At 29.4% G+C, this 10861-nt stretch overlaps 1 protein-coding gene across 1 annotated transcript in view; it reads left to right on the top strand.

Annotated features, from left to right (window-relative positions):
- Positions 1–6059, top strand: part of LOC118181928 (uncharacterized) — a 160009-nt gene extending 153950 nt beyond the window's left edge. The window contains exon 2 of the mRNA XM_085815987.1: positions 1036–6059. Coding sequence (XP_085672113.1) covers positions 1044–1376 — 333 coding nt within the window. The 5' untranslated portion in view covers positions 1036–1043 and the 3' untranslated portion in view covers positions 1377–6059. The remainder of the gene's footprint in view (positions 1–1035) is intronic.
- Positions 6060–10861: the final 4802 nt, after the last annotated feature.

Raw genomic sequence — 10861 nt, forward strand, 5'->3', positions numbered from 1 at the left:
AATTATTCAGAGTCACTTGCATATAATATGGATTCACGCATACGGAAGTTAATTAGATTAGCATCATATTAATGGCACCACAATTTACCACGTAAACTGGCTGTTTTTTCTCTTGATAAAAGCAAGTCTCCAACTAGGATACATTACCTTCTGAGAAGACATTTCTTATCCGTATGGCTATTACTAAAAGGACTATCTAATGCCAATGTTAGCTTTGAATAAATAGTATTTTAATTCAAAATTTATTTACTCCTTTTTTTCATCCTGAATATAGCAAATAAGATAAGTAGAATCTTAAAAAAGAAAAAACGGTACTTGTGGTATTGTATCAGGCAATTTACCAACAATGAAAAATATAAAATTTACATGCATTTACTATTGTATTAATGGAAACCTATAAGCAAAGGAAATATAAAAACCCATCGGAAAAAGAAAATATAACAAAGAACATAAAATCTGGCTAGAATATCCTGAAATAAAAAGCACATGCTTAGCTTAGCTATTGTTCTTGATTGTTTGGCCAGCCATCTTTTCAGAGTTGGTATCTTATCAGACACATTTTTCGCTTTTAAAAAACTATGAAATGGGTTCTCCATAGAAACTGTCGTGAATTAGTAACATGCTGTGTCTAAGACAAATGTTGGAAAGCTAGAGATGCATAAGAAAATAGCTGTATTTTGTTCCTGTTATGCGTTATATTTTGCTTGTTCTTTTTCCGTGTCATGCCTTATCTGCTAACGAAATTTAGCAGCTTATTAATTAGGAAAGTTTATAAACATATTTATTACCATCATGTTGTTTTAATTCTAAATTATGTCTCAGTTAAACTAAATATTTTCATACTGGAAATGGAAATATTGATTAATTATTTTACATAATTTAAAATTTTTTTCAGTTCCTCCATAAAAGACTATACCTGCCTCCTAAAACGCATAAATAATGTATATAGTAATTAGTTAGAGTATATCACCAACATATACAGATTTATCATAATCTACTGTTATTCTTCAAACGTTAAAGATTGTTTGTTTTCAGATAACAAAATGGGTTGCATCTGTTCTTTCTTCAAGACGCTCACTTCTTACCATGGTAGCCACTTAACTGCTCACCAGGTCTCCAGGCAAAGGCAACAGAGGGCGCGTAAGGCTCATCAACCTTCTCGAGACAGCCCTCCACTGATGACACCGCCCGAAAAAGATCCAGACCGCCCACCCGTGCCGCCTATCCTGTCCTCTCTAAAGCCTCCAGTCAAAGGTGGGCCTGGTGAAGATGAGAAGCTATTGACATTTAGTCCGCAGAGGCACAAGCTCAGCGATTGTGGAAAGCAATCCAGCTTTTCGAAGTCGAAGTTTAGTTCTTCTTTCACCAAATCGTAGTGTCAATTTGTGGAGTCACCTATAAAATAACGATGTTTATTATGATAAAACCAAGTACTTGTTGTTATAAGATGGCAAAAAGACTGCCTCGTGTCTCATCTGAAGTATGGTAAACACTTGTGTGGTTTCAATGGAAATGTCATATGATATATGTTTTGGCTCGTTTCTGCATTGTTGTAAAACTTCTTTAGCTTGAAATCGTATGGCTTATCCTAATAATTTTATTTTCATTTTTATTTTTCTATATTTTTAAAAACATTGTAATAAAGTAGAATCTATGAAAAATAGGTATAGTTCTATAATTTTAAGCTACGCATCTATTTTTGTCTTTTGTATTTATGCCTTTGTGTAGTATGTGTTTGCTTTATTTTTGGAATCCCCATTCAAAATCAAAATTATTATAGGAGCTTACGAACTTTGCGTTTCTTTTCCTTTATCACGTAATGCTCTGAACTTAAATTTCTGGTTTAGGATTGCAGATAGAAATAACGAACCCAATTATTTTAAACGCTGACATCATTTTCAACCACTCTAATAAAATTTCATCCTTTTTTCAAGCTGATATTAAATCTCTGATGGAATTGTATTTTTCTACTTTGCAACCATGCACTTTACTGGTGAAATCTCTGTTTTCTGTAGAGTTTAAGGGAATGTTTGAGTCTTATTAAGTCATTTTTTGATAGAAGAGATAAAAAATACATTTTTAAGAGACAAAATATAGTACTTAGTGCAAATTTTACTGGGACTCAGTTCAGTTTAAATTATACATAGCTGTTTATTTCTGATGTATAAGAAGCCTTTGGAAACTTTTCTTAGATAAAAATGAACATAAAGTCAGTGAAATAGGATGAGCATTCTATTATGTTTAAGATCATATTATATTATATTTAATATCAGTCGCAGCATAGAACGACATTTGCAAAACACTGAATGTTTTACTTTCTCTATAAATTCTTGCTCTATTGCAGCATTTCAAGATTTAACAGTTAGTTAACCTTTTAACTTTCTTATATTTCCATTTCTTTTTAACTCACTTTTTTCAAATTTTATTAATTAAATACTAATCATAAATTTCCAACTGACAGGTGTTTAATTCATTTTTTCATTTAAATAAAGGTCTCATTTTTCAAAATTATTTCGAAGTTTCTTATACGTAGCAAAAACATTTAATTTTGTTCTACGAAAAAGTGAAATACTAAACAAGTTCTAAAAAATCTTACTCGCATGAGGAATAAATTTTAAAAAAATGCAGGAAAAATTGAAAATTCAAAAAAAAAAAAAAAATAATAATGAAAATGGAGCAATTAATTCTTAGAATCATAAATTTACAAAAATATTTTAAGCAAGAAATCAGAACCTAAAATACTTAGAAGTAACTAAGTTATTAGTAACTACTAATGACCAAAACTCACTAAAAGATTTCTACATAAATATCAACTTTTTTTTTATTAATTTTGGCATCTATACAAACTGAACACGTTTTAGCTTTGCATAAATTATTTTCGAATTATTTTCAGATCAAAAACAAAACGATAAAAAAATAATGAATGTTTTAAAGCATTTATCTAAAACGCTGTTCCGTAAGCTCTTTTTTTGAGAAAATAATTCAATTAAATGGTAAAATTTGGAAGAATATAATGAGGTATAAACAGAAATGCATTCGACGCACTAATTATTCGTTGTTTACCCATGCTTATATATTTTAAGTAAGTGCGAAATATTTAATTTTACAATATCGCCAAATGAAAATTCTTACCTGTTTCCACATGGTGGCAAAGTAGTGAATAATAAACTTGTTTAAAAATACTTTTTCGTAATATAGCAAATATTTCTGTTGTCACAATTTGTCAACGTGAATTTTTAAAACAGAAAGACGATTGTTAGTGATTAAGTCACTTGAAAGTACAACAAATCAGATATCATGCCTAATGCAAACGGAATGATAACTGGAAAAATATTTCTCGTTTGCAAAAGAATTAAGATAATTTTTTAAATTATGGTCACCTGAGAGTATGATGTATTTCTTCAGTCTCGTAAATTTTTCATAAATTCCAAATACTTAAAATATCTTTATTAAAAATCTTTTATCTGAAATCTACATCTAAAAATGGAGTAAACACAATTTAATGCAGGGTAAGGCAAGTCTGATATATAATGGTGGTTGGAATCATTACCATCATTTTCACTGATTAATGCGTAAACCATTTCCACATTACTTTGCCTCTATTAAGTTGATTATAAACGAATAAATTTCATTCCATACTTCATAAGTCGCTAACAGCTTTGCACAGTTTATACGTATTTTTCTCGCTAAATATATATATTTGCATAATGACAGACATCCTGCACAATTTTCTACTTATACAAGCATTGCTTAACTTTATATTACAATTTACAATTAAAAATCTTTATCGCTTTTTATATTCCCGTGCATACGATACGTATTTGTCCAAAAAACTGCTCACTCTTTCTAATGATTATTTGAAAATGAAGAGTGCACTAAGTTTCGAAAAATTGTTCAAGTTTCTTTTTCTGAAAACAAGTGTAAAAAACATTTTTGTTTGTTTTATATAAATATTTGTCTCTGCAGCTGTTTTCGTAGTTATTAGTCAATGTCGGTAAAATGTATAAATGTATCATTGTTCTTGATGTTAAAATAAAAAATGCTGATACATGTAAAATATTAGTTTGTTAATTGTGCTGTTGATATACAATTAGGAATATCATTTAAATTTTTAATTATGATGTTAAATTTATGATTCATAAATTTATTTTTATTAAACGACATTTACGTTTGAAAAGAAATTATGCTTATTACAGAAATTTATATTGATATTACATGTGCTTTGTAAATAAAGTTTTGAAATTTTGAAAAGTTGAATATGAAAATTTTATACAGATTTCCTTTTGTTGTTGGTTGAATAATTGCATATGTATAGCATCAAAAGTAAAATTCTGTATATTTTATCAACGTATATAAATATACGTAATTAACATAAGTGATATTTAACATTTATGATATTAAGCATGAACATTTTCATATATTACGCATTGGAATACTTGTACCACTAATCACGCTAAATATTAATAGGTAATAACAGTCAAGCAGTTCCCCTTTTAATATTTCTAAATAATCACAAATAGCGTTTTCAGTCATTAAAAATAATCACATATTGTTCGAAATTTCTACAAGAAACAACAACTTCATTTTATATATTGATACATCAATTAATATTGTCGTAATTCTGAGAAATTAAATGTGAAAAATATCTAGAAAAGGAAATAATATATCTTTAAGAAAAATTAATTATGAAAATGCATATATTTATAAATAATTATGAAGATAATTATTTGCATTTTTATGCATATTGCTAGTTGAAATTATAGTCTTAAAAATTAAAATATGCGTATTAGCAAATATGAAATATTTGTTTATAAATACAGCTTAATTTAAAACAGTTTTGTGAACAAGCTTTCGTTAAAATTTATACGTTTTCATATTTTTCTGGCTAGTTCTTGATAATATATCTCTTTTCGACACTATTTCCAAATGAAATCAAGCTTTGCTGCCCAGGGTGTATAAAAGTTCTTATTCTAAAGATATTAAACATTTATAGTGTAAGTCCTAAATTAAATAAAACAAATCACTAAAAACAATTTATCAAGAATCAATTATCATAGTTTACAAAAATGATATACTAAAACAAAGAAGTTTTCATTTGTTTGATTTTTCAGCTTCATTAAACGATAACTGATTGTCTAACAAAACATCCAGTGAAACGAATAGTAAAATATTTTGCTTATGTTCATTCTAACGTAAACACAGTATAACATTTCATGGCAACATTTTGAATTTCACTTGTATTTCCAAAATATTCGTAAATAATCTATTGAAAGCTAATTGTGCGTTGATTATTCCCTTCAGAAAAAAAGAAGAAATCTATTGATTGCTTTGGTAAAATAATACATAATAATGAAAATGGTTCGTCATTTCTATTATACTGAGCTTTATTCTTGAAACTAGCGTTACTTTATTACAGCAGAACGATCTTAGGTTACAGTAACGAAAGTTTAAGTGGTCTTAAGCAGAAAATAAACCTTAAATTTCAAGTCAAAACTCCTTTCGGCTAAAACAGCAAGAATTCTCGATGATTTTTTATAATAAATATAAAAAGTGAGATAATTGTTTTAGCTTTTCATCTCAAAGTCAGATTAAGCCACATTTGCTGCCTGATCAGATATAACTGCTGCATATTTAAAAATGAGATTTAAATCTGAAAGTAAAAGAATAATTTTTAAAGACGAAACTCAACCTAAATGTTTGTAACATCAACAGCTTTATTAAATAAATACATGTTTAGTTGGCATAATAATTTTTAAACAATATGAAAACTCTGAATTCAATTGATTGCATTAAAGTTCAGTTAAATACAAAGAAAGGTTTTTCTTAATAATAAAAAAAAAATTGTATTCTTTTTTAAATTAGTATTATATGTCATGCATTTAATATTCATGTCTGAAATTTGTGCCAACTTGTAATTATTACGAAACATTTCTCACTATATAACTATTCACTATATTTATACATTTATGAATACACTTTTTCAACTTATATAAGCCATCTTTGTAAACGTCTACATAACTTTTCAACTCTGTATTAAAATTCCGAAAATAATACTTGTTAATTCTGAAATCCTCTGCAATGTTTTCTTGTCTTACGTTTGACATATGTATCTTAAAAATTTCAACAGCAAATTTATAATTTAGATTAGAGAATTTAGATATCATTGAAATTATATATTTTATGATGTTTAAATATAGCTTAAAGGTGTATAACTTATCTTTTGTTTTGTTTAGATATCAATGAAATTATATATTTTATGATGTTTAAATATAGCTTAAAGGTGTATAACTTATCTTTTGTTTTGTTTAGATATCAATGAAATTATATATTTTATGATGTTTAAATATAGCTTAAAGGTGTATAACTTATCTTTTGTTATTAAATAAAATTATTTCCAGAGGCATTTTCTACAACAAATTCAGGTGGAAAAAGTAAAAGACGCAATTACGCGTAACCAGGTGATAACTTTGAAGATTCTTTTGCAGTGGATTCCTGATGAAGATAATTAGTTAGTAAGCGGTTATTTAAAGTGTCTAACAGTTATTTTAATTTTTAAACATGCTTTACTGTCTATTCTGGTTTCCCACCTATTATTTCCTGGAAGAATAAGTTTTTAGCATCGCGTTACATGTAAATGAGGTAGAAAAACTATCTAAAGGAAGATTTTGCTTACTTAAGAAGAACAGCTTAGGAGTCCCTGTTCGGGCGCCAGTGTAATGTTTCTAACTACATTGTCTATGCTTTACTTAGTAGAAACCTAGTTGAACTATGTACAGATTTATAGCTGAGTCCAAGTATATAAACTACAAAGTCCAGAGAAGGCTTAAACTGACCCTTTATTGCCTCAAACTAAAAATACAGATGGCCCCTTTCTCGGGCTTACAGAAAAGCCTCCACTTGGGCTTTAAATTAAGATAAGAAAAAAGGAAACTAATCTAATGCTAACCTAAACTGAGCAGAAGCTGTACAAAATTATCTAACGTAGTTGGCCCTACAATGACCGGCGAATATTAGCAGGCACGTAGAATATGGCCGAGTGTAGTTAGCTTTAAGCAATGAAGCAGCCTAACGGCAAACGCGCGAGACTAGGGACTCCTAAGCTCTTCTGAAGTAATCGAAACCTTCCTTTAAATACTCTTTCTACCTCCTTTCATGTAACGCGATACTAAAAATTTATTGTAGCAGGGGATAATAAGTGCGAAATCAAAATAGACAGTAAAGCATGCTTACAAATTAACATAAATGTTAGAAACTTAATATATCCCCTTACAGGCTCCTTGAAGAAGATAATTCAAATCCGTTTACTCTGCCTGAAGAATAATTGGATGAGATTCTACGAAAATATTTAAGCATGATGAGTTAGACTGTATTAATGTTATTACTACGCCCAAGACTGAAAAAAGAGAAATATTTTAAAGCATATAAATCATAGATATGAAGAGAGAGCTTAAAACATGATAATTATTTGTATTAAAAAATATGAAAATTCCTTTTCCTTTAAATTTATTTAAATGTAAGCGAATAGATCTTTTTTAGAGTTTTTGAGGATAGTTGAATCATAAAAGAAAATTAAGAGCAGCATATCTTAAACATTGTTGCTTAAGGCGTGATCATTAAAGTTGATAACGATCTTGTTACTCGGATGAATTAAGTCTTCTAGCATTCTTGAATAACACAAAGTTTACCTTTCAATTAAAATTCTCTAAATAAAAGATACTTAAAAATTTGTTTAAGTAATAATTGAATGACAGTAATAAATAACGTGAATTTACATTGGGAAAGTTACGCTTTTAATGAACACGGTTCGCCTTTATATTATACACAGAGAAAACCATGATTCAGTCAATACCATCATAAACTAAATATGAGCTGCTATTCAAGACTTGTATTCTAGTTAGCCTTTCGCATTCAATTAAATAATTTTAATCATTATAGGAGAACATTAACTCTCTCTCTTATAAACAGAAGTTCGGCCATCTTTATCTACTATTAATTAACTCTAGTTTTACTTCATCGCAGCAATTTGCTCGGAAAATAAGGAATTCGCTGTAATTACGAATATCACACATGATTACTTTTAGCAGAGAGATGTGAATGAATTTTGTAACGTCAACAAAACGGATGCTAAGCAGTATTGGCTGAATAAAATGAATAAAATGTCGAAAACTGCCGTACGTGAAAAGTTTGTGTTAGTTCTCGCTTTCTCGATTTCGTTTTCCAGCGGTCCACAAAAGTGCCTGTATTTTTCAGGGGGGCGGGGAGAATATTGGCATTTTAAAGCCCGGCAATTTCTTTTTCCATCTGATACCGTTTAAATTTATATAAACTTGTGTGATCCAATGCGAGCTAGGCATTCATAGTGATCATTAATGGGTTCATGTTAAACCAATCATTTTTAAATATCCATGCACAGTTTTTATTTACTTCATTTAAATTTTATTCCTTCCCCGCTTAATAAAAGGATAACAATCAAGAAAATAAACAAAAATAATATACTTCTGAGTAATTTTTCTAAAAACAAAAGTAAATAAAAGCTGTAGTACAAAATTTGTTTGGAATTATTTTGGACATTTTGAACAAAATTTTAAGATTTCTCTTCTGCTTTACGGAACAATCATGCCTACCAGCGGTAAAGTCGCTAGGCACTGTAGCTCAACCTGTGTTCGATTCCAAGCGAACGAGCTGCTTGCATAGGCGTTTTGGTGATTTCCACGTGTGTAACGTGGATACGAGACAGTTTCCCTTGGAAAGTTGTCTACGAAGACATCCCTTTCCTTAGGCAGGTAACCCTCGAATGCTTTGTCATAATCAAAAAAAATAAACCAAATAGAATATTCACGTTTTGTTAAACCAACAAACCGTAGAAAATGCCTCTGTAAATTTACATGTACAGTACATAAAATCATATCAACCATTCAGAGCACAAATGCCGTAAATCCAGTATAAATTTAAAAGAAATTTTATAATTGAAAAGAATATTTATTCTTTATAAGAAAAGCACCTTCACAAAAATGTAATTTTAAAAATATATAATGAGAAAACCAAAACCTTTTTATTGACCTCATGCGTCATTATTAATAACTCAAATCTAATTAAAGCTGAAGGAAAATTACTTAGCGGGAAGAAATGACATACAAAATACAATATTAATAAACAAATTACAGAGTTATTTAATGTGTTTATTGAACATGTTCATCAAAGTTTTTGTAAAATATATTAAATCTTGAGGTAATTAGAAAAATGCGTTTATTTTTTGCTCATTAGATACTTGATGCTCATGAGTTTGATATACTAATGAGAAGCCGAATGAACTTGGCAGGCTTTCCAAAGCATAAATAATGCAATAGAGCAGGGCTTCTTAAACTTTTTTCAGTCGCGACCCCTTTTTATCTCTGAGATTTTTTTGGGGGGACCCCAGGACCCCATAATATTTACGAAAATTTTGAAGGACCCCATAAACATTGCGCAAATCCAAAACACGCGTGAGTGAAACTGTCAGTTTTTTCACTTGTACTGTAATATAATACAGCAATGTGAAAAGTTTAAATAAGTAGCAGACGAAATGACAGCGTCACGTGCAAAGCAAGTAAAATGAACGTTTATATTATAAAAAGAATGCATCGAAACGTTTTCGTTTTTTTTTTTTTTTTTTTTTTTTTTTTTTTGTATTGTCTTATCTTTATCTATTTTTAGATACATTGTGTAAAAATATTTGGTAATTGTAAAATTATTATAATACAGGGTGTTTATAAAGTCCCGGACCCATTTTGATGTTTAATAACACATAAAATAATAAAAATAGATTAAAATTAATAACATAAATGGTTAGATAGACTCAAAAAGTTTCATGACCCTTGTCAATGAACTTCCACGTGTGCCCCCTTCGTCGCACGAAGAATATCAAGTTGATATTCAATTTCACGCCAGATACCGTCAAGCATGTCGGCATCCACAGAGGCTATTGCGGTTGTAATTCTGGATTTTAGGTCATCAATGCTCGACACTCTTCTCCTGTAAACGTTGTCCTTTACAAATCCCAAAGGAAAAAATCCATAACATTGCAATAGTTGCCAAAAACATAAGAGAGAAAAATGCAATTAATAAGCAAACGATATTTAGAAAAGTACAGATATCTAGACTGGAAAATGAAATTATCTAAAATTAACCACACGCGCAGACGATATTTACAAAAGTAAAAATATTCAAACCCTGAAAAGGAAAATATATAAGTTATTCCATCAATAAATGCCATAAGTTTGTTTATATCTTCATTATTTTATGAGCTATTAAACATCAAAATAGGTCCGAGACTTTATAAACACCCTGTATAATAAGTTAAAGAAATATCAAAACTGCTAACATTTTTGACGAAACTCTGCTGCAGGTCCCGCGATCATCACGGGTGCCGCGACTCAGCTTAAGAAACTCTGCAGTAGAGGAATGAATTTAAGAACATCAAAGACGTTCTTTTCTTTCAGAAAGGTCAGGTTACTTCAGATTTGTTATGAAGTTATCTGTCTCATTGCGGGCTAAATTTCGAATAAATTTACTTCGCTTGTACTTACGACATGCCATCTAACGAAATTATGCAATATGGTACAGCGCTTCCAAATTGCCACTATCTAAATTTCAGTCACTGTAACTAATGTCTTTCATGTAATTTAATATTTTAAATGCCACACTGTTAAATAAAATTTATTATGTGAGATTTAATTTGAAATTACGCACTTCATATATTTACAACCAATTCTTGTTGTGAATGAAGGACTTAATTATTTGTTGCTTTGAAATAAGAACTGAGAGATATTCTCTACCCAAACACGTGTAAGCATTTATTACTTCGCACTTCCACATACACTTT

Source organism: Stegodyphus dumicola, chromosome 4, assembly GCF_044657685.1.
Source record: "Stegodyphus dumicola isolate Sdum_Otavi_A_Nest chromosome 4, ASM4465768v1".
Lineage (NCBI taxonomy): Eukaryota > Metazoa > Arthropoda > Arachnida > Araneae > Eresidae > Stegodyphus > Stegodyphus dumicola.